Here is a 24,749-nt window from a genome sequence, read left to right on the forward strand (position 1 = left end):
GCCAAACAGCGCTGGCGTTGGTCTGGCTGAAGCCCAGGGCAGAAAGCTGAAACCCCGCCGTGTGAGGCAGAAGCTCAGGACCCTGAGCCCCACCATCCAGGGCTGAAGCAACTTAGCTTTGCGGGGCCACTTGTGGCATGGGGGCCCAAGCAACTGCGTTGCTCGCTGCCCCCCAAAGCCAGTCCCAGCCTTTATATGCAGAAAAACAGTAGTTGTGGCACAGGTGGGCCGTGGAGTTTTTATAGCATGTTTGGGGGGGGGGGGGGCATCAAAAAGAAAACGATCTAGAATCTTTGAACTAGGTAACTTCCCACTGTGATATTGAGGAAGTAGTGCCAATCCCTCAGTCAGGAAAACAGTCCAAACAATCCAGGTCCTGAAAGTGTGAAGATATTAACTTCATGGGTACTGGCTAATAGCCAGATGTCTAAAAGCAATGTGTAGAGAAGGGGCTATGGCAGATGTCACAGTGATGGGCAAGTGTTGTGGGGTAGCAAGCCAGAGCAGCTGCACAGACAGGCAGCCAATCAGAAAGGGCCTGCGGGGAGCCAATCAGGGCCAAGCTAGGCCCTACATAAAGGCTGCCCAGGCAAGAGGCAGGCAGTCTCTCCCAGACCTTCGAAGGAGGTGGTCTGTCTCCCGAGTGAAGGAGACCAGCACCCAGGACAGCGCAGTGCTGGGCAGGCTTGTGGGAGCTGAGGAGAGCTCCAGCCCAATACCTGCCAGGCTGCAGGCCCTGAAAGTAGGGCCCAAAAGGTGCAAGGGGGCCGAAGGGGAAGCGGCCCACGGAGGAGAAGCGGACAAGGGGAGTGAAGGAGGGCAGGAAAGCTGCAACAGAGGGTGCCTGGGTCCCCCCCTTGTGCTACACCTGTCCGTTAGGAGGGGCCATAGCAGACTACACCTGACCCCTGATAGAAGGGATTAGACTTTGGGGATGTGGTTGGCCACTGCAGCTGGGGTGAAGAGAGAAGACTGCTGTTAACCCCCCCTCCCCCCCCCGCAAGGGGGCGAGGGTGGACTTGGGGACACTGCTGGAGGGCAGTGTCCTGAAAAGGACACTTGGAGCAACACAGGTCGAGACACCAATTGAGGGCGAGAGACTGATGGGACACCACCAGCAGAGGGCGCTCTGCATGAACTGAGCTAATTCCCAGAGTGAACAGCAGGAGGCGCTGCAGTGGTGAGTCCCAACCCCAACACAGCAAGGTATAAATATGTAGTGGCAGTAGGGATATGGGCAGGAGGCTGGAATTGAATTTACTATGCTCCACTTTCAATGTAGAACCCTGGAAAGTGTTATTTTATTTTGGGAGGGGTGGGAAGGGGGGGTGCGCATGCGTGCGTGCGCTCTAAGAAGTAAGGTGACCTGTAAAGGGGGGGAAGGGGAGATTAGACATGTGCCCTTTCTGTTTCATCATGATAGATAAAAGGTACTCAGTTTGTTTAAGGTGGCTTCTTTGCTTTCTTAGAACTCTGTATTAGGAATGTTAAGTTTGGCTGTCCCTGGCTTTGCTAGACTTGCTGGAACTCTCAAATGAACACAGATATTTAAAAGTAAGTAAAGATGTCCTTTCTCACTTATTTAAGTTAGGAAGTTTAATAGTCTGAATCAAAATCATTTCGCTCTTAGCCAGGCTTCATTTTCTCAATACTTCAATGTCATAACCCTACCAACTCTTCAGTCCCCAGACTTTTCCAAGGTAGACTAGACATGAATTTCTAATGAAAAAGTATGAATTTCTACTCCCAGATTTTTAAAATATCTTTATACAACAAAGCGGATCCACACACTTTTCTCCCTTGCAGTTCACCTTTAACGGTGAAGAGGGAGTGCAGAAGGCTCTGAAGATACGAAAAGGAAGAGGAATGGGCAAGTCTATATTTCCTCAACCATTTATTTGCATTTCTGGAGACAATGTTTTGTTCCTTACTGGCTAGAGTACCCAATGGTAAATTCCTCCAGTGCAGCACAATGCTGAGATTCTCGCAGGTGGTGGAATCTGTACATTGCTCTTCCTTCCACACACAGCTTGCACTGCTCATTCTTCACTGGGGAAAGTCTTGCAGCCATGCCAGTCAACAAAACAGTACTCTTTGTCAATGCAGCTCATAAAACCAAAGTGCAAAATGGAGACCTGAAAGGTAGGCTAATAAAGACACTCAGTATAAAAATTGAAAGCTCTCATGTGTTGCTTATATAAAGGTTTTGTGCTTTCAAAAAAGATCAAACCAGAGTGCCATTATTTTTGAAGTTCATTCCCACTTCATATGTAACTAAGTTCAAATAAAGAAAACCAAGTTCCTGATGGATGTTGACTGCTGGCAAAGCCACAGACAAGCTGAGACTTCTGTGTTTCAGAGACTTATATTTTTCTTCCCATCTTATCCTCCCTCTCCCTGTTAGTTCTGTCCATCTGTAGCATTACAACACCTAAACGGTCAGCTTTCTGGGATGGAAATTGTCATTGTTTTTCTGCACAGCACACAGCAGCCCTGAAACCTTGATACAGATAGCTTACACTTGGGAAAGCAAACTGCCACAACTTCTCAGGAGGCTGAACTACAGCCACTAGAGAACCATTCCACCTAGCTATTCCACGAACACAGACCCACTGTGCATATAGTGTAGAGAATTAGATAATTCCACATCTGCTAGTTTTAGTCACTACAGAAGACTGTATAATTTTATTTTCCAGACTTTTTATTTTCCCTAGACTCCCCATTTCAGTTTTATCCTGCTATCATGTACTCTTTTTAAAAGTTTTCCATCGTGCCCTATTTTAGTTATATCCATCGGCTTCTCCTCTCGTGGGGTTGGTTTTTTTTGTGTTTGTTTTTTTTAAGAACACTGATTTTTAGACTCATGACATTTCTTTGCATGGCTCATTGTATATGTGAACTTTTAAAAAAATAATCTGATCTAATGGTTTGGTCTGTGCTTTACTGAATGGCTTTACTGCATTGCTGCCCACAACCTGACACCACCCCTTAAAGTGTACCATACTTAATCTATCTGTAAATACCGCAATTGTCAATATGCAGCTGGAATGTAACAAGCTTAACTCTGGATACATGACAATGGTTTTTAGTGCAACCTTTAATCAGGCTTTGTTACTTAACACCTTGCTTTCATTGCTCAAATGTTCTGCCACAATCTTACCTGAAATCAATCACTTATATATGAAAAGTTTTAGTGCATCACAAATTTAAATAGTGCATCTCAAAGTGACTATATTTTAGCTATACAGTAGACCTTAAGAGTTCCAGACACCTCAGGAATAGAGGATGTCTAACTCTGAAATGTTCCATAACTCTGAAGAAGAGGTTAGACTTCAGCTGCACCGGGGGGGGGAATGTTGTTCTGCCCCACAGGAGCACCAGGGCTCAGTGCTTTAGAGCTAGGGGGAGCACAGGGCTTCAGCCCTGCTCTGTCTTTTGTGGGGACACCAGAGGCTCAGGGCTTCAGCCCCCCAGCTCTGTTCCCAGCTGGGGTGGGGGGAGGAGGAGGAGGAAAGAATGAGCCAGCATTCCCACCTCCTGTCTAAAGCCCTAAGCGCCGGTGCTCCCAAGGGTCAGAAGCCCCAAGCCCTTTCCCTCAGAGCCTTAACTATGCCCCCCCACATTCCCCGGGGCGGCTGCAGCCCCAACCCCCCATGGCTGAAGCACTGAGCCTTTGCTCTTTTTTGGTTTGCGCTGCTGCCTGATTGAGGGCTTACCGTTCCACAGGGTGTCTGGTTCACCACTAACTCTAACTCTGGGGCTCATATCTTTGAGGTTCTAATGCAGGGGTGGGCAAGATTTTTGGCCCGGGGGCCACATCTGGGTGGGGAGATTGCATGCAGGGCCACGAATGTAGGGCTGGGGCAGGGGGTTGGGGTGCGGGAGGGAGTGTGGGAAGGGGCTCAGGGCAAGGGCTCGGGGTGTGGGAGGGAGTGTGGGAAGGGGCTCAGGGCAAGGGCTCGGGGTGCGGGAGGGAGTGTGGGAAGGGGCTCAGGGCAAGGGCTCAGGGTGCGGGAGGGAGTGTGGGGTGTACAAGAGGGCTCAGGGCACGGGTTTGGGGTGCAGGAGGGGTTTGGGGTGTGGGCTCTGGCCCAGCGCCGCTTGTCTTGAGCGGCTCCGGGGTGGCAGTAGCGCACTCAGGCAGGCTCCCTGCCTGCCCTGGCCCCGTGCCGCTCCCGGAAGCGGCCAGCACCACGTCCCTGCGGCCCCTGGGGGCGGGGAAGGGAGGGGGCAGAGGGCTCTGCACACTGTCCTCATCTGTGGGGCTACAGTTCCCCATTCCCAGCCAATGGGAGCTGCGGGGGGTGGTGCCAGCAGGCGAGAGCAGTGCACAGAGCCCTCTGCCCCCTGCTCCACAGGGACGTGGTCGGTGCGGGGCCAGGGAAGGCAGGGAGACTGCCTTAGCTCCGCGGCGCCACAGGGGTGGCAATCCCACGGACCGGATCCAAAGCCCTGATGGGCTAAATCTGGCCAGCAGGCCATAGTTTGCCCACACCATTCTACTGTATCTGCATAAAATAATCAGAACTAGCATTTGCAAAACTCTGAAGTTTGAAGACGTGCTTGTACCCGTTTTTGCTTCTGATGAATTACCATCCCATCCTCAATTCATGTTCACATTGCAAATATTAGGCCTTAATTAGAAATAACTAATCTTTGTTACCATCCACTGGTAGGAAAAACCTAGATTTAGTCATATGGAGTAGCACAGCAGAATTAAGAGAAAATTATATCCTATAGTCTGAAATCTTTAATTCTCAAGAACAGTCATCCCCCACAAATATGGTCCTATCACAGTTTGCAAACTTGAAACCTGAAAAGTAGCGTTCACTTTAAAAAAATTCATTAGAAACAGCTTATTACACAAGTTATTCCTCTGCAGCGTTCCAAACGCTACACTGCATCCTTGTGCTTGTACATGAGATCCAAAATCGCAAACTGATTTGAAACTGATTTCAGCAAGATGACAAGAAACTATGGTTAATTTTCATTGTAAACAAAACCTGAAATAGTTAAAATTTTGAATTTGGGTTTATTTTTAAAAAAGTGATTAAGAGGAAAGAAATTGGGTTTTAAACATTCTGTACTGAACTGAAGAGCAGGAATTAAAAGTAGAAGATTCCTGGGGAGAAAGGGGGGAGGAGGATTACATAATTCCATAGTCCCTGCCATATCAATTGGATTTAATGTGCTGCTATAGGATACTGGGGCCTACAACAGATTAGAAGTTTCAACCCCTAGTGCAGTGGTTCTCAAACTGTGGGTTGGGACCCCAAAGTGGGTCACAACCTTGTTTTAATGGGGTTGCCAGGGCTGTTAAATTTGCTGGGGCTTGAGACTGAAGCCGAAGTCCAAGCCCCACCATCCAGGGCTGAAGCCCTCAAGCTTCTGCACCCCCTAGGGTCGGGGGGAGGAGGGCACGCCTCAGGCTTCGGTCCCCCTTCCTAGGGTCTCAAAGTAATTTTTGTTGTCAGAAGGGGGTCGCGGTGCAATGAAGTTGAGAAACTCTGCTCTAGTGACTTCAATGTCCCTTTGAAAAGGCAATTTTTTGTTTGGAGCAGCTTTCCTATTTCTCAGTGCTTACACAGGTTTTAAGTGGTAACATATTTAAAGTAATCAATTTGCCCATCAAACATGCAATTAAGTTTTCACTCTGACTAAAGGCAATTCTTCAGTTTAAGAAGAGAGACTTCACTGAGCTATAAACAATTGCCCTGTGCCTTGAGCTGCCAGGTACTCACCGAGTTGGGGTAGTTCAGATAGCAGATCTGACAAGGCATGTCCTGGGCTGATGACCTTGTGTTCATCTGACGTGTTCGAGACTTTTTACTTGGGTTAATTACATGACACTCAGCAAAAAGCTTCTCCAGGTTGCCATCAAAATACCTGCATGATGCACACAGGAAGGGGATGAGAATGTAACCACCACACTTAAAAATATGAACAGAAATAAAACAGAGGCAATAATTATCTAATAATTCTTTCTTTTCAAAGAATGTAGACCCTAATTTTCGATTAATTAAAGAATTTTGCTTGTACCAGAGGACAATTTCAATTCAAATTCTGTGTTAGTGTCTTTGATCAGGTTGTGCTTTTGAGTAAACTGTATTAAATTTACAGTTATGTCCAGAGTTTCAGGAAAACACTGTTCAAAGCCCTATTACTTTTAAAAAGAATAGGTCCAGACAATAACCCTTCATTTGAACACTGGTCAGGACTGTACTATAAAGACTTAGGAAACTAGCAAATGTATAACTTAAAGGAGATTTGGGGTCCTGAGTCCATTTCCCGTGGAAACGTATGGGTGTGTCACAGGGCACTGCCAAGTCCTCGTGTGCATTCCAGCCAAGTTAGTACACAAATCTGAGGGAGATGAAGACCAAGCATATGTTTAACCTTCACTTCCTATAATAAGGTAAAACTTAGATTGTGTGATTATGAATTTGAGTGACAACTAGGTATTGCCTGAATTGGGAAACAGGAACAAAGGCATCCTTCAATAAAATTGCATAGGACAATTTGATTCATGTCCAGTAAAGTAGAAGTGATGATGTGTTTTGGAGTCAAAACGCTGGTTAGGTTTTCTGACAGTCACCTGCTATTTAAAAAAGCAAGTTGTTTTTTTAAAATTGATATTGTATAGGGCAATGAGAATGAGACAGGCAAACAAGCTGACAGGACAATTTGATTAGAGTGCTTCAGTCCCACAGACAGCAGTTTCCATCCTCACAGCTGGAAGACTAAGCGGCAATTAGCGTAGAAAGCCACAGATGAAACCACAGAGAAAGTCCAAGTGAATGTATATTCCAGTGCCCTTTGATCAAAAGAAGCTTAAGTTAAAGGGGGAACAGGAAGAGTTCTTCATACAATTCAATTTCTTTACATTAGTTTGTAACACCCATGGAGCTTTTTGCGCCAGGTAAATAGACTGAGACAGAGGAAAGGTTATCTGGTTTATTTTGTCTGTGAGCTCCAGCCTCATCCACAGGAAAGCTCCAAACAGTAATCATGTCCTTATTCAAAGGAACAGGCCTTACTCAGACAAGAAAACAAAAGAGACCAACGCCAGGTCTACACTACACATTTACCTCAGTGTAACTACGTTGCTCAGGGAGGTGAAAACACACCCTGAGTAACAGTTATACTGACCTTAAACCCCATCTGCCCCGTGTAGACAACGCTACATCAGCAGAAGAGCTTCTTCAATTGACATACCTACCGCCTTTTGTGGAGGTGGAGTTAAGCTAATGGGAGAGCTGTCTCCCGTTGGCTTAGACAGCCTTCACCATAAGTGCTACAGCTACCCTGATGCAAGTTTGTAACGTAGATCTGCCCCAAGCATGTAACTTCCCTTCAGCTTTTACTGACAAAATCCATCCCAAGGTCTCAGGCAGAGTTTGTACGCTCCATTTCCCTGCATCACTGACCTAACCCGGCATTCAGGTTTGCAGCAAGTAAAGAAACTGTGGGTAGAGCCGGTAGAAAAATATCAAACTTGTCAAAGTTATTTGTTTGCCAAAATCTGATAAATGTTCTGACCAGTGCTAGTTACGAATTAGGCAAAGGTTCTCTTTTCCTATTTTAGGATTGTACTGCAATTTAAATTTTCCAGATAAATATTAGATGTTTAATACCACTGTGGAAGTTACTGTGCTTACTTCTGATGGCAGATTGCAGCACCCTACTCTGTCACAGTATCACCATCAGATCAACTCAGGGAAGCTGAGAGCTACTTGATATAATAAAGCAAGTGCATCTGGCTCAGAATTTAGAATCCCCTGTGCAATTCACTACCTTCAGAGGGTTTCCCTAAGTGAAACTGGCCCTGTAATTAGAACTTGTAAACAATTCTGGGGCACAAGAAGCAGAATTCTTCCTAAAAAATTCTACAGGGAGCTAAGTTTGAGACAAATGTTGAAAGTCTCTCAAGCCTTCAAATCAATACTGTGACAAATGAACTATGGCATTTATATAGCCCCCCATTATTCTACTATCAGAATGCCTTACAGTCTAATTATTTTATTCTCCCAACACCTCTGAGGTATGGATAAGAGGCACAAACACTAAGTAAGTTGCCTGTGATGGACCAGAAAATGAACTAGGTCTCCCAAGTTGTAGGTCAGCACCCTAACAACTACACCCTCTTTCCTCTCTAAATTATTCCTGGGGGAATTCTGTGCCACTGCACAATTTCACCAAAATTAACGTGCATGCAGAATTTCCCTTCCCCCACAGAAATGGGCCACAGTGCTACTAACCGCGACTGGACTCGGCAGAGCCCAGCTGGCACATAGAAGACACTGCTGGGGGAAGGGAGAGGGAGCAAGAGGGTTCCTGGCAGCTGCAGTTCCCAGCATGCCCTGAGGGAAAGAGGACGGTGTGCAGGAAAATCAGTCCAAGCCTGGGACCGAGCATCAAGCTATTTCTCCTTCTAGATCCTTGGACTCTGGGAGCATGAGGGAATGGGTGTAAGTATCTGGGCTAGGGGTCCTCATGGTTGGGCTTTGGAGAGGAGGGGGTTCAGGTGTATTGGCTGGGGGGGCCCACAGGTGGCCTCGGGGGGGGAGGGGGGGAAGAGGTTATCTGGCCCCCCATCTGGGCTCGGGGGGGGGGGGGGGAGGGGGCAGAGAAACAGGAACTGGGTTGTCATAGAGGTTTCTTTAACTCTCTACTCCTGGGGGAATTTGTGTGTGTCTGTACTGTTACAGACACACATACTTGCTGACAGGTATTTGGAAATAAATTACTAAAATAATTGAAACTGGCATGATTATGACAAATAACATTTGCAGAATTTTAAAGTATTGTGCGCAGATTTTTATTTTTATTATTATTTTTGGCACAATGTCCCTCAGGAGTATCTAATCATCATCAACATTCTAACATGAAGTGTTTTATTAGCTAAGTGGTGTCCCAAGCAGAGAGGCTTCCATGCTCGGGACAGGTTAAAATACACTAATAAAACAAAAGGAGAAAAAATTTTCCACGAGTGATTTTCAGTTTGCCATTATTCATTCTTCATCTTCATTCCCCACCCCGCTTCCCTTTTAAAAAAAGCACCACTTTACTAGCAAGTCTCACAGCCACTGCTACCCGCCCCGCCTCCTCCATCACAAGGCTGGCAAATTGAAGAGCACTTTGGCAGAAGAGTTCAGGAAGATAATCATTCCCTTCTCTGTGAATTACAGAGCAGCAAGAGGATTTGACTTTGAAAACACATCAAAACATCACAAGTTCTTCCATGAGGCTGTGGCAGTTCCAGGTGACTCACCAAGCCAGACAGACAAACTCATTTCATTGCAAATGGCTCAACATGGGGGAACAAGAAGGGCAATTTGTTGTGACAGCTCCTCCCCCCCCCCAAAAAAGTTAGACAGTTAAATCTAATCCAGGTGGCGATTGCCCTAAAGTTACCACCATCCGATAGGTTTCAGAGTAGCAGCCGTGTTAGTCTGTATCCGCAAAAAGAAAAGGAGGACTTGTGGCACCTTAGAGACTAACAAATCAGATAGTGATTCAGTAGAACTGGATTTGATTGTCTTAATTCTATTCCCAGCAGACATTTGTCCATGTAGCTAGGTGTGTGGAGAACCAGTCATGGTTAAAGAAAATCTTTAAAAACCACATTATTTAATTTGCCCCAAATCAAGGCACCAGAATGCTGGTCTCTAGTGGGAACTACAAAGCCTCCTCTCACTGGGCAGTCCAAGGTTCTTGCTGCAAAGAAACAGCCTTCTCACACAAAAGCCTTCTCACGACAGCCGGAAGAGTAACTAGCTAACCTCTCCTTCCTGTCAAGTGGGGCTAACGCGGCTTCAATTGTTCTAGAGCCCAGGAGTTTTCAGCAATTCTCCTCGAGCTGTACATGTATTAAAAGGCTTTACACGCCAAATTAAAAGCCTATTAATATTTTGTAAATGAAATTCTATTCTCTACCACCATTAAGGGTAGGAATTCTGCTTCTTGTGCGCCAGAATCATTTGCAAGTTCTAATTACAAAGAAAGGATGTAAAATGAGAACCAAAATTGATTCAATGAGCCCAAAAGGGATGTCAAAACATTCACAAAGGAAGAGATACTAAGGACATGAGCAAACTTCTTATGGTATAATCATAGAATTGGAAGGGACCTCAAGAGGTCATCTAGTCCAGTCCCTTGCACTCAAGTATTATCTAGACCAGAGGTGGGCAACCTACAGCCCGCGGGACATATTGGGCCCGCGGGACCGTCCTGCCCGGCCCAGCCCCTGAGTTCCTGGCCCAGAAAGCTGTCCCCCCCACCCCCGCAGCCACGCTGCTATGCTCTGGGCAGCAGGGCTGCAGAGGCTGGCCTGACCCGCTGTGGTATGTGGCATAGCTGCCTGTCCTGGTGAGGCTGTGCTGCCAGCCACCAGTGCTCCAGGCAGAGTGGTAAGGGGGCGGGGAGCAGGGCGGGGCTGGATAGAGAGCAGGGGAGTTTGGGGTGAGGGGTGGGGGTCAGGGAATGGTGGGTTGAATGGGGACAGGGGTCCCGGTGTGGGCAGTCAGGGGTAGTCAGGGGACAGGAAGAAGGGGTGGTTGGATGGGGCAGGGGTTCCGGGGGGGGCAGTCAGGAAGGGGAGGGATTGGATGGGGCAAGTGGGGGGGGGTCCAGGGGACCAAGAGTGGAGGGGTGGATAGGGCAGGGGTCCCCAGGGGGCCATCAAGGAACGGGGGGATTGGATGGGGCAGAAGTCCCAGTGGGGCCGTCGGGGTGAGAAGTGGGGGGGGGTGTCAGGGGCAGACCATGCCTGGCTGTTTGGGGAGGCACAGACTCCCCTAACCGGCCCTCCATACAATTTCAAAACCCTATGCAGCCCTCAGGCGAAAAAGTTTGCCCGCCTCTGATCTACACCATCCCTGACAGGTGTTTGTCCAACTCTCTCTTAAAAATCCCCCATGATGGAGATTCCACAACCTCCCTAGGCAATTTATTCCAGTGCTTAACCACTCTGACAGTTAGGAATTTTTTCCTAATATCCAACCTAAACAGCCCTTGCTGCAATTTAAACCCATTGCTTTTTGTCCTATCCTCAGAGATTAAGAACAATAATTTTTCTCCCTCCTCCTTGTAACAACCTTTTATGTTCTTGAAAACTGTTCAGAAAACTAAGTCAGAAGCGTCCTCTTAGGGCTCATTTATTCCATGTCCCCAATGTAGTATCACCTATAACAATACAATACAGCTAAGCTATTTTCTCAGCGTGTAGAGTACCTGAGGCAAACTACAGAGGACCCTACCTACAAGCTGGTCATAAACGTTGCAGCAAGGACTCTGATTTGTAGCACTGTGGTGCCACAGATTCAGGTAAATTTAAGAATGGAGTTTTAATGAATTACACTTGTGTGAGATGGCATTCCAGCAGTGGTGTTGGAGAACGGGCTTTTGATCCCTGGGGAAGTGCTGGAGATATTTTAGGGATCTGTCCCCTCACAAGAAGGTATTGAGGCTTTTAGGAGTAGGATGGGGATGTCTCTCTCCCCCACTCTCCTTTAAGGGCAGGCTGGAGACCTGAACTTCTAGTTTCCCCATCCCAACAGCCAACTGTTACCCCACTATTCCAATGTCAATATCCTCCATTGCACCCAACAAATGAGCATATTAATTTGGCATTACTCCACACCAGTCAGCAATTTAAATCATGCTGACATTTCAAATGTCATTAGGGTTATGAGTTAACATACCATTAAGATAATGGGGACAATTCACATCTGTTACAGCAGTTGTTTGCAGCAGTTTGCAGACTCAGATAAACACAGCGTAGGCATTAGAGCTCAATGTAAAATTTCTGAATTCTGTAGGAAGTGGTAAATTTGGGAACAGAATAGATTGGGCCTTGGCACGGTTCTTTGATGTTAGTTGAGAGACCACACAGCTTGTAATTCTCTTCAAATATAGTAAAGATATGGAGCCAAAAAATCTAGAATGCTTTAATAAATAAAAACTCATTGCATACCCATTATATTTGTTTATTTTATCAACGTCAAGTCAACTAGCAAGTCAAGTATTAGGCAGGCCAAAAGAATCCAAAGAGCAACTAGCGAAAGACAAAAAACAGCAAAAAAAATTTCATGTACATCAGAAGCAGGAAGCTTACCAAATAATCAATGGAGCCTCTGGACAATCAAGGTGCTAAAGGAACACACAAAGAAGCCTAGGCCATTGTGGAGAAATTAAATGAATACTTTGCATCCATCTTCACTACAAAGGAAGTGAGGAAGATTCCCACACCTATGCCATTCTTTTTAGGTGACAAATCAGAGGAACTGTCCCAGATTGAGGTTCTGGAACAAACTCAAATTATACAGTAATAAGTCACCAGGACCAAATGGTATTCACCTGAGTTCTGAAGGAACTCAGATATGAAACTGCAGAACTACTAACTGTGGTTTAAAGAAAAGGAGTACTTGTGGCATCTTAGAGACTAACAAATTTATTTGAGCATAAGCTTTCGTGAGCTACAGCTCACTTCATCGGATGTGATGAAACTGTGGTATGTAACCTATCACTTTAATCAGCCTCTGTACCAGATGATGGGTGGATAGTTTATATGACACTGAATTAAAACAAAAAAAGGCTCCAGGGACTCTCATGGCAATTCAGGCCAGAAAACCTAACTTCAGTACCATGCAAATTGGCTGAAACTATGGTAAAGAACAGAATTATCAGACACATAGATGAACATGTTTTATGAACCCAGTTATACTTTGGGCCTTCACATCCCCCGACAATAAGTTCAACAGCTTCATACAACACACAGTGAAGTAGTACTTTATGTTGGTTTTAAATCTGCTGCCTATTAATTTCACTGAGTGACCCCTGTTTCTTGTGTTATGTGAAGGGATAAATAACACTTCCTTATTCACTTTCTCCACATCATTTATGATTTGATAGACCTCTATCATCTTCTCCCTTAATATTCTCTTTTTCCAAGATGAACAGTCCCAGTCTTTTTAATCTCTCCTCATATGGAAGCTGTTCCGTACCCTCAGTCATTTTTGTTGCCCTTCTCTGCACCATTTCCATTTCTAATATATCTTTTTTGAGATGGGGCGACCAGAAATGCACAGTAGTCGAGGTGTATGCATACCATGGATTATATTTTCTGTCTTATTATACATCCCTTTCCTAATTGTTCCTAAGATTGTTAGCTTTTTTCCACTGCTGCTGCACACTGAATGGATGTTTTCAGAGAACTAGCCACAATGACTCTAATATCTCTTTCTTGAATGGTAACAGCTAATTTAGACCCCATCACTTTGGAAAAAATATTCCCAACTAGATTTACAACGCAGATTTTGCAATTATCAACAATGAATTTCATCTGCCATTTTGTTGCCCAGCCACCCAGTTTTGTGAGATCCCGTTGTAATTTTTCGCAGTCCCTGGGGGACATCACTGTTTAACCTCTCTCCACTGTGAAAATGGACCATTCATTCCTACCTTTTGTTTCCTAGCCTTTAATGAGTTACTGATCAATTAGAGAACCTTCCCGCTTATCCCATGAATTCTTACTTTGCTTAACAGCCTTTGGTGAGAGACCTTGTCAAAGGCTTTCTGAAAGTCCAAGTACACTATATCCACTGGCTCAGCCTTGTCCACATGCTTGTTGACATCTTCAAAGAATTCTAATAGACTGGTGAGGCATGATTTCCATTTACAAAAGCCGTGCTGACTCTTCCGCCCCCCAACATATCATGTTCATATATGTGTCTGATAATTGTGTTCTTTACCATAGTTTCAACCAATTTGCCTGCTACTGAAGCTAGGTTTACTGACCCATAATTGTCATGAGAGTTCCTGGAACTTTAAAAAAAAAATCTGTCATATTTATTATCCTCCCATTATCTGGTACAGCGGCTGATTAAAGTGGTAGGTTACATACCACAGTTAGTAGTTCGGTTATTCCATATTTGAGTTCTTTCAGAACTCAGTAACAGTTCAATTGATCACTTTGTTCCAAAACCTCAAGCTGGGATGGTTTCCTCAGATTTGTCACCTAAAAAGAATGGCTCAAGTGTGAGAATCTCCCTCACATCCTCTTCAGTGAAGACTAGTGCAGATAGTTCATTTAGCTTCTCTGCAATAACCTTGTATTCCTTGAGTGCTCCTTTAGTACCTTGATTGTTCAGTGGCCCCACTAATTGTTTGGCAGGCTTCCTGCTTCTGATGTACTTAACATTTTTGCTGTTAGTTTTTGTTTCTTTTGCTAGTTGCTCTTTGAATTCTCTTTTGGCCTGCCTAATTACATTTTTATACTCTACTTGCCAGAATTTATGCTTCTTAATATTCTCCTCAGTGCGATCTGATTTTTAATGGATATCTGTCTCTAACTACCTCTTTTACTCTGTTTAGTCGTAGTGGCATTTTTGGCCCTCTGTTTTTATTACTGTTATTATTTGGGATATACATTAAATTTGAGCCTCTATTATGGTATTTTAAAAATGTTACTATGCCACTGGCAGGCATTTCACTCTTGTAACCGTTCCTTTTCTGTTCAACTTTCTTCATTTTTGTGTAGGTCCCTTTAAGGGAAATATTATTGGGTGGGTTTCGTGGGTATCCCCCCCACCCAAGGATATAAAATTTAATTTCATTATGATCACTAGGGTTAAGATTTGGCACAGGGATTTTTATTAAAGTTCACAGCCCTGCAGCCTGAGCCCCTCCACCCGGGGATGATGTGGAAATCAGAGGTTTGTTAAAGTCATGGATTCCATCACCTTCGTGACCAAATTAAATCCTTTATTACTGAACTGTTCAGTTATATTCACCTCTTGGACCAGATCCTGTGTGCCATTTAGAATTCAATCATGAATTGCCTCTCCCCTTGTGGATTCCAGGACTAGCTAGTCCAAGTAGTAGTCATTAATGGTGTCTAGAAATTTTATCTCTGTATCCCATCTCGAAGTGACATGTTCCCAGTCAATATGGGGATAACTGAAAACCCCTACCCTATTATTACTGGGGTTTCAGTTTTCGTAGCCTCTCGAATCTACTTTAGCTTTTCACAGTCACCGTCACCATTCTGGTCATGTAGTTCATAATATATTCCTACTGCTGTACTATTATTCAAGTATGGAATTTCTATTCATAGAGATTCAATGGTACAGTTTGATTTATTTAAAGGTTATTATTATATTTGACTGTTTTCTTTCATATGTAGTGCCACTCCTCCAGCAGTATGACCTACTCTGTCATTTGTATATGTTTTGTACCTTGGTATTACTGTGTCCCATTGATCATCATCTTTTCACCACTAGCCACTACTTTTCACCTGCGGTTGTCTTCCTCCTCTAACTGGCAAATTAGTAACAATTTCAGAGCAACTATTTCCCCTCCCTCCTTCCTTTCAATTTTTGCCAACAGCAGTTACTACACAGTTACAATGTGAAAAGTTTAAAAATGATCCTCAACACGTCATACTACACTAAAGGTTGGGGATAAAGCTCACTCAGACACACAAGTAAACTGGAATTCCTTGGCAAATTTCAGAGCAGATTTGGAAGTACTGAGATACCTCCAAGTACAAGTCACATGTTCAACTTTCTTCAAATCAGTTTCAAGCATTTTGGTAATACATGATCCTCAAAAAAAGGGTCAGGGATTTAGCACTGCCAAAAGGAGCCTACCGGAGTCAAAATCATGCACTGGTGGGATTGACAGAAGGGAGATTCTGTAGGCCAGAATTTGCTCTGACAGTTGTGCACCCCATTAGGTTTCATAGGATTTGGGTGAGTAACTAATACCCCTTTAATTGGAGCTTTGTAAACAATTCTGATGCACAAGTAGTACAGTTCAGCTCACACTCAGCTATGCTGGGATCTGGAAGGCTCAAAATAAATGAAATTTTTATTCCACCTATTTCCTGCTGTAAGACTTTTAGCCACATCATTTTGAAGAAACTGATGTGACTATTTAAATACTCTTGGATGCTGCGTGAAGAGAATTACAGAAATATGCAAACAGACAATGAAGATGTATGACACGGCAATTAGTTACAAGGATTTGGTAAAAAGAAAAGGAGTACTTGTGGCACCTTAGAGACTAACCAATTTATTTGAGCATAAGCTTTCGTGAGCTACAGCTCACTTCATCAGATGCATACTGTGGAAAATGCAGAAGATGTTTTTTTACACACAAACCATGAAAAAATGGGTGTTTATCACTACAAAAGGATTTGGTAGACAGTTTGGATATCACACAGAATATCAGAGTTGGAAGGGACCTCAGGAGGTCATCTAGTCCAACCCCCTGCTCAAAGCAGGACCAATCCCCAATTTTTGACCCAGATCCCTAAATGGCCCCCTCAAGGATTGAACTCACAACCCTGGGTTTAGCAGGCCAATGCTCAAACCACTGAGCTATCCCTCCCCCCTAATCCAGGTCAGCGTTTTTGAAAACCACATTTTCCTAGTATAGGATTACTGTATTTGTGAGTCTCTCGCTCTGGAAAGTGACTATGTAAAAATAGCACCTGCTTACTGAAAGAGATCTGCTCCCTGTACGCATTCAGTGATATCCATTTATTTTAATGACATTTTTGCTTGTTGCAGAAACGTAACTAGAACAGAAGATAATGTCAATCCCGGAAGAACAGCACAATTTACATTCCACTGTAAATAGCAATGTATCAGACAAATTTGTATGAAAGACCTTCAGGCTAGGGCATTTAGTCATTTCTCAAGCTCTGAAAATCTGAGTAGAAACAGTCTGACATGAAGTAGTAACTTGAGTCCTATGTAGTGTCTCCAATTGAGTGTTTCTTACAAAGCTGTAATGCTGTTTATTACAATGTTGTATTTTAAGTTTTTGCATTAACAACTATCAGAGCCAGATTCCTGTGCAATGGAATTATATGAATTCTAATTTGGGTAAGCGTCCACAAATATAGTAAATGAATTCCCACTTATGAGTATGTAGGATATCAGCTATCCAGCACTGAATCATGGTTTTAATATCTAGTTTTAGAACTAGAGAATTTAAATCAAGTCCATTCTTCACACTTGATAGAATTATGCTCGCTGGGGAGTATAGGCATTAGGGAGTCCATCTTTTAACTAAGACATTCTTGTTGCCCGTCTAGTCTATATGAGGTTCAAGGACACTATTAGGAAAAACTATTTTATATTAAGAAAAACTACTTCACTAGGAGGGTGGTGAAGCACTAGAATGGGTTACCTCGGGAAGTGGGGAATCTCCATTCTTAGAGGTTTTTAAGGCCCAGCTTGACAAAGCCCTGGCTGGGATGATTTAGTTGGGGTTGGTCCTGCTTTGAGCAGGGGGTTGGACCAGATGCCGACCTGATGTCTCTTCCAACCCTAATCTTCTATGAATCTATGATCCCCTTAGTAACAACAAGGCTCACTCTCAGAACTCACATGCTATTAAGCAACTTCCCTGATTTAATGGGACTTATTAGCAGATGATAGTGTGAATGCATTTTCAAGTTCCCGTTTCAACTAATCTTTAGTAAACAATTGCACATGACAAGTTTTACATTCAAAGATATTTTCTTCCATGTAACAAAATTCTGTACTTAGACTGGAGATCCGAGTACCGTAAAAGCTTTTTTTTAACTGGCATGCTGGGGGAATGGGGCAGTACCAGTAAATTAAAAATGCTGGTTAACTCAGAGGGAGGGGTTTTGAGTGTGGGAGAGGTGCGGGGCAGGGGCATGGGAGGGGCTGAGGGGAAACAGGCTCTGGGAGGAAGTTTGGATCTGAGATGGGCCTTGAGGCGTAGGCTCGGGGTGCCAGATTGGGGGGAGGGAGGGGTTGCTCACCTTCAGTGGCTCCCCGCCCCTGCTGCTCCTGGTGGAGCAGGCTGCCTCCGTCTGCAGACGCTGTCCACCACAGCTCCTATTGGCCGTGGTCAGCGCTTGGGGCGGGGTGGGGGGGGCAGCGTGCCTGCAGAGCCGCCTGGCCACACCTCCGCCAGCAACAGCAGGGATGGGGAGCTGCCAGAGGTGAGTACCCCCCCCCCAATCTGGCATCCCAAGCCACTCCTGTGTCCCAACCCCCTATCCCCTCCCAAACCCAAACTCCCTCCCAGAGCATGCCCCGCAGCCCCTCCTACGCCTCAGCCCCCTGCCAGTCCCACACCAACTGGACTTTCAGTGCAGAGCAGAAATGCTGGTTTATAGAGCTTGCCGGTTGGTGAAGTGCCGGATAAAAGAGGTTTTACTGTAATATGGAAACATGCCAGAGGCATTTGGAAAATTATCTCAATGGGTATTAGTTGTTCCAGCAGACAGTTGTTTTTTTTTTTTAAATGACACAGATTTCAAGTGATTAAGGGGGAGAGAGTAGGTGCCCACTACCAATGACTTTCAGAAGGAATTAAGTGCCTGTCATGTGTGCCTTTGACAATCTTAACATTCCCAGACAATAGCTGTATTAACATGAAGTTAAAATTCAGAGTATCAATAATTGGAAGTAAAATGCATTACATGGACACTGGAATTACCTCCAAAACAAATATTACAAATCCAAGAATTCCTTGTTAAGGTTAAGCTTCAAAGACATTAAAACATTTTAAAGGTTTGAAATCTAGAAAAATTAGATCTACATACTCCTGAAAATCTCAATAGTTGATGCAAGGTTATAGGAGGAGATCGTGGCCGCAACTGCTATCTGCTGCGTGCAGAGCACAGTAAACATGCAATGCCACAGCTTATCTATTACATACAGCCAACACATCTTTCACTGAGTCAACTATGCCTGCCCCCAGAGGCTCCTTACTTTTATGGGCCAGAGAAGACGGGTTCTGACGCAGCCACCTACGAACCACCCTAAAAGATCAACCATCAAGCCACCCAGATTTCCGCTTTCTTTGGGCACTGTGGGTAAGGAGTTAGTACATTATCCCTTCCCTCAGCCCAACCTGACTTTTCTGCAACCAAGAATGGGGGGATCCAGGAGATCCCATCTGGGTGCCCCTACAGCCATGTCACTTTCCTCGGCTATCTTACCAGACGACACAACAGGACACCCCGTTCCCCGACCCGATTCTGTACAATTTCAGATATTTGCCCGTTTGCCAGAGGCTCTGGAAATTCAAGCTGTTTAACACCTTGGAATTCAAGGAAAGGGCACAAGTGACTTACTGATTAAGATAAATCAGAGCGGGGAATGGGCCTGTGGGCTATCCCATAGGTTGTCAAACAGGTCCAAGCAGATTGCAACCATCTTCCTTTTTTTTAAATGGTTAGATGGAGGACCCCAACACTTTGTTGTAACATGAAGCCTTAATACTGAAGAGGTTGAAAATCATTGTCTTAATCATATTTTGATTTCTACGGTGGCAAACCAAGGCAACCATTTCTATAAAGACAGGTTTCAGAGTAACAGCCGTGTTAGTCTGTATTCTCAAAAAGAAAAGGAGTACTTGTGGCACCTTAGAGACTAACCAATTTATTTGAGCATGAGCTTTCGTGAGCTACAGCTCACTTCATCGGATGCATACCGTGGAAACTGCAGCAGACTTTATATACACACAGAGAATATGAAACAATACCTCCTCCCACCCCACTGTCCTGCTGGTAATAGCTTATCTAAAGTGATCATCAAGTTGGGCCATTTCCAGCACAAATCCAGGTTCTCTCACCCCCCCCCACCCCCCTCCCAAAAACCACACACACAAACTCACTCTCCTGCTGGTAATAGCTCATCCAAAGTGACCACTCTCCCTACAATGTGCATGGTAATCAAGGTGGGCCATGTCCAGCACAAATCCAGGTTTTCTCACCCCCCCACCCCCATACACACACAAACTCTTGAGTTTGTGTGTGTATGGGGGTGGGGGGGTGAGAAAACCTGGATTTGTGCTGGACATGGCCCACCTTGATTACCATGCACATTGTAGGGAGAGTGGTCACTTTGGATGAGCTATTACCAGCAGGAGAGTGAGTTTGTGTGTGTGGTTTTTGGGAGGGGGGTGGGGGGGGGTGAGAGAACCTGGATTTGTGCAGGAAATGGCCCAACTTGATGATCATGCACATTGTGTAGAAAGTTGTCACTTTGGATGGGCTATCACCAGCAGGAGAGTGAATTTGTGTGTGGGGGGTGGAGGGTGAGAAAACCTGGATTTGTGCTGGAAATGGCCCAACTTGATGATCACTTTAGATAAGCTATTACCAGCAGGACAGTGGGGTGGGAGGAGGTATTGTTTCATATTCTCTGTGTGTATATAAAGTCTGCTGCAGTTTCCACGGTATGCATCCGATGAAGTGAGCTGTAGCTCACGAAAGCTCATGCTCAAATAAATTGGTTAGTCTCTAAGGTGCCACAAGTACTCCTTTTCATTTCTATAAAGTGTCAAAGCAAGGATTTGAATACTATAGTCAGCCTTCCCTGAAGCCCTTAACGGACTCAATTGGGTTAAGGACTATGGCTCTGTAGAAGTACATGCCGATGACCTTTATAGGCGTGATGTATTCTCATGTATCGTCACAATATTTGGGTTGCAAACATAATAGGGGCATTTATGTTTAAAGTACTTTCATTGGAATTTGTAAATCTCATGGAAGCACTTCAACTGGAACTAGGTATTTTAAAAGCTCATCTTTACAAAAAAGTTGGGCCAAATTTGACAGCGCTATCATTAATACATACTGTAGAATCTCTGAGGGCAGCTTCCACAAACCCATTAAACTAACTAGATTTTTCTGCTGGACACTAGATTGGCCTTTGACAGAGAATTGAAGAAAATCCAAACAATTCATTCTTCTTTCATTGTCATGACTCAAAACTCCTGGTATGAGGCACTAACTGGCACTGAGGCTAAGTCTACTGTCACCACACTATTTGCTACTATGCTTTGGGGTTAAATAAAGAATGAAGTACTGAATCACACAGTTTTCTGCTGGAGGAAAAAATATCACTAGCGTTTGTCTTCACTGCAACAGATGGGTTGAGTTACTACATTCAAGCTAGCCTAGCCTAGCTAGCTCAAGTGAGAGCAGACACTAAAAAAATACCACTAGAACTACACAGAGTGATCGGGTTAGCAGATGTGCTATTGCATCCCATTGCATTACTAACTTGAGCATCAGCAGCACTCAACTTCAACCCACCCTCCAACTGACCAGACAGCTAGAGCTGAAAGCACGAGCTAACTCAAGCAAGAGATGTGTGTGTATGATCAGGAGGAGGCTAGCAGCACTATTGAAGTTAAAGACAAGCCTTAAGATAACGGACCTACATTCCCTATCCTGGGAAAAAGACCATGTTTGTTGCTGGTGATGTATGAGGACAAAACCGAGCCTGCCTTTCACATCCCAGGCTGAGTTTATATAGTGGGTAAACAGTGATTTTTCCTTGTCAACCACAAGCTTTTGCCATAAAAATCATTGAGACATGAACATAGCACCCCACACAATACCATTTTACCAGTCATTTTCAGACCAGTGCTGAGCTTGAAGACTATGTAACAAGTATACCCTTTTTCAGTATTCAAAGAAGGGATGTCAGGTCAGTGGCTAGAAAGATATGAAAAGTCATGAAAAGTTCACTTAATAAACTTCACACATGTACAGGTGGACTAACTCAGGCTGACCATTAAAACTTTGAGGAGAGGTTGAGCCAAGGGCTGGAAGGAAGAGGGTTTAGGATCCTGAGAGCTGGTGTCTGGTAGTCTTGATCCCATGCCAACTCATCTTCAGAAGTAGAACTAAACATACTACTCCCTAAGCTGAAGACTACCACATCTGATCATGGAAAGTAAACGTTTAGAAGACACTTCAATGGAAAAATCCCAGATTCATCTTTCTGATATGCTCAGCAGTGAAGGGATTCAGATGCCACAGCTATGAGCTGCTACATAAGAGTAAATTATGGAAGGTAGCAAAACTTCAGCTCCAAGCACATTTCTGTCTTTTCCAAAAATATACACCCTTATTCTCTATATGATATTTTCCTGTCACAAACTAACTGGTAACGTTTATGCATTCAGAGGCATGTTCAAGCTTTGGGGAAATTTAAGCACCAGCATCCTGCCAACTGCAATGACAATAACATAAATCATTGAGATCAAGAGAGGGAAATAGCGATACTTGAGCATTTTTTGTTCTCCTGGAGTTGTGCAGCATGTTGGGCATCAAATGTTAACTGCTGCTATCTAATATTACTTCCATGCAAGCCTCAATCCTCCAGCGATCCTTTCCAAACACAAATTTTGCTTTCAGACACACATGGAGGACAATGGATGCTTAGTCACTGGATAAAATTGTTTCTCGACTAAATGTCTTGCTAATATCACTATACAGAATCTGCTCTGAGTATAAGAGAAACTCACAGACCATGATTTGGACTCTACATAATGCCACACCAGAAGTGTCATCACAAAGGTATAAAAATTAACCTGTTCAATATAAAATGTGCATGACAATTGCAAAATGTGCCAAGGGAGAGAGAGATCTCCATGTTCTGAGAAAAGACTATATCATGATAGCTTTCACCCATGTTACTGACTTCTTATAATTTAAGAGGAAGTGTTTTATACCAGTGAAGGCAGGCAACAGGATATGTGGGTACTCAGTATCTATGAAAAAAATCAAGCTTCTTATTTATGCGCTTTATATTAGGCACCCAATTTTGATAATATTAAGAACCAGTAAGTGCTACAAACACTGTTCTGTCTGACTCCCCAACACTGCAGAGGGGGATGTTTAAGTGGACAGTGTGTGGTCAAAAGTTACCTTTTTTTTAAAGAAAGTATAGTGCTAAGGAAACATTTTAACAATTTATTTTCCCTTTGTTGGCTGACTTCTGGATTCCACTCTCCTCAGACAAGGAAAACACTAGTCATTTTCAGTATCACCTACACTAGCACAATGTCAAGTTAACACTTGCCAGAGAATATTTAAGCTAAACAAGACTTTAAAATATGCATTTGGTTTTGTTAGACTACCATATCTAACCATATCTATATTAAGTAGGTGGCCACATTCTTTTAAATAGAAACCGCTCACTGAAATAGAAGGATAAGAGCAGAAGATGGGTTTTGGGACTCTGGGCTCATTTCCAGCTCTGCCACCAACTCACTGAGGCAGAATTAAATTTAAACCCCTGAATGCTCAAATGACTATCTCCTCACCACTATATTATACAACAGCAGCTCAAGTCATCAGAAGTGCTCAAGCTAGTCCCTTGGTATAAAAAGAGGTGTTCAGCTGGGTGTTCTCTATGAAGAATGAATACAAACTTTCTCGCAACCACCCGCTCCTTGGTTTCACACATCTGAGCTTCAGGGGAGTGCTACAAAGCTTTGCTGTGGGCTTTTCTGGGAAGAGAGGGTTGGCGGCATCAATAGTGGCTTGGGAGGAATGGTTTTAATACCCTTGCTGTAGTAGGAAATATTGTTAGCAAGCCGTTAATATTGTTTACTAGCATTGGCTGGCAAGGATCACTTTTACAGAGCTTGTTTTATGGTTGTAGTTTTCAAATTTTGCAGAAAAACCTAGAGTTAAAATAGGCATTTTAACAATAAATGACATTACCCAAGGTTGATATTTACCCAAGGAGGTTGTAAGTATACATGTGTATTTAAAAGCTTTCTGTTGGGGTTTGTAAAATCCTCTTTAAAAAATGCCTAATTTAACAGCAATGTCCCCTTAAAATCTCACTTGTGGTCTTCCTTTCTCAGACTGATGCTACTTTATACTGGCCAGTATACAGGTGGTAAGTGAGAAAGCCAAGAAAAAGGGTTGATGCTTAAGCAAGCATATTTACGGGTTCCACTACTGCAAAGTGAAAACTCCAGGATAGCAGCCAGATTAGAATTTGACCTGGCTTAAATAAATACTCAACATGGGAAATTCAGACAAATAACACCGCAGAAAGAGACATCAGCTTTATGTAGAAGAATCCAAATGTTACTGCTTGCAGTCAGCAAGTTAAGTGACTTCAACAGGAGTGCATTCTTCCAAAACAAAAAACCCTTCAGTTATTTTCAACATTAGCTCTCAAAATATTAAGACATTTGAAAGTCAGGGAATCTAGAAAGTTGTACCAGAAGTTCAGAAAACCTCAATGTCAAAACTTTGGGAATGGCTAAGGTTTTAATACCAGCCTTAACTTTTTCCCCTTAGCCTTGACTACCATATATGATTCAGCTACTGTTACAGACCTCTACTATCCTGGAGCAAAGCTATATAAGAGCATCTGAACTGCAAACCCACTCACTAATTAGCTAAAGTCAGACCCCTTTCATACCCCCATTATGGGCCACATGAGATCCTGCCTTATTCCATTATGTGGAATGGACATCCACCACCATCACTTCTCCAATTAACTGAACCTGTACTGATCAGTGACCACATGCTCCCAACACATACCAAAGAAATAGTTTCCACGTGTACCCAATATAACAGGCCATGGATCACCCTATTACTACATATTCTAAACAGCTTCATAGGCCAGAAATCCCCCTGTAATCAATACAGGACAGAAAAAGCAGTTATCCTACAAGACTCCATAGTACTGCAATGCACATGCGCACACACTCTCTGCAGTTACATTTTTCTTGTCTGAATTAGTGGAGTTTGACATCAGCAAGGAGGAGATAAGCGAGGCCATGGAGGTCAAGGTGAAGAACCACCACGGCCATCTAACCAGTGTTTCTAGACTGATATCCTTATGTTTAATCAACTTGTATAAGAACCCTGATTTTCTTGGCTCCCATATTCTTTTACAGAGACTATCATATTTGGCCGTGTTACCAATCTAGCT

The 24,749-nt window shown here is 43.8% G+C and overlaps 1 protein-coding gene across 2 annotated transcripts in view; it reads right to left on the minus strand.

Moving 5' to 3' along the window:
• Positions 1–24,749, minus strand: part of ARIH1 (ariadne RBR E3 ubiquitin protein ligase 1) — a 113,981-nt gene that overhangs the window by 47,468 nt on the left and 41,764 nt on the right. For both annotated transcript variants that reach the window (XM_077828644.1, XM_077828646.1), the window contains exon 3: positions 5,742–5,886. In XM_077828644.1, coding sequence (XP_077684770.1) covers positions 5,742–5,886 — 145 coding nt within the window. The remainder of the gene's footprint in view (positions 1–5,741; positions 5,887–24,749) is intronic.

This window comes from Eretmochelys imbricata, chromosome 10, assembly GCF_965152235.1.
Source record: "Eretmochelys imbricata isolate rEreImb1 chromosome 10, rEreImb1.hap1, whole genome shotgun sequence".
Classification (NCBI taxonomy): domain Eukaryota; kingdom Metazoa; phylum Chordata; order Testudines; family Cheloniidae; genus Eretmochelys; species Eretmochelys imbricata.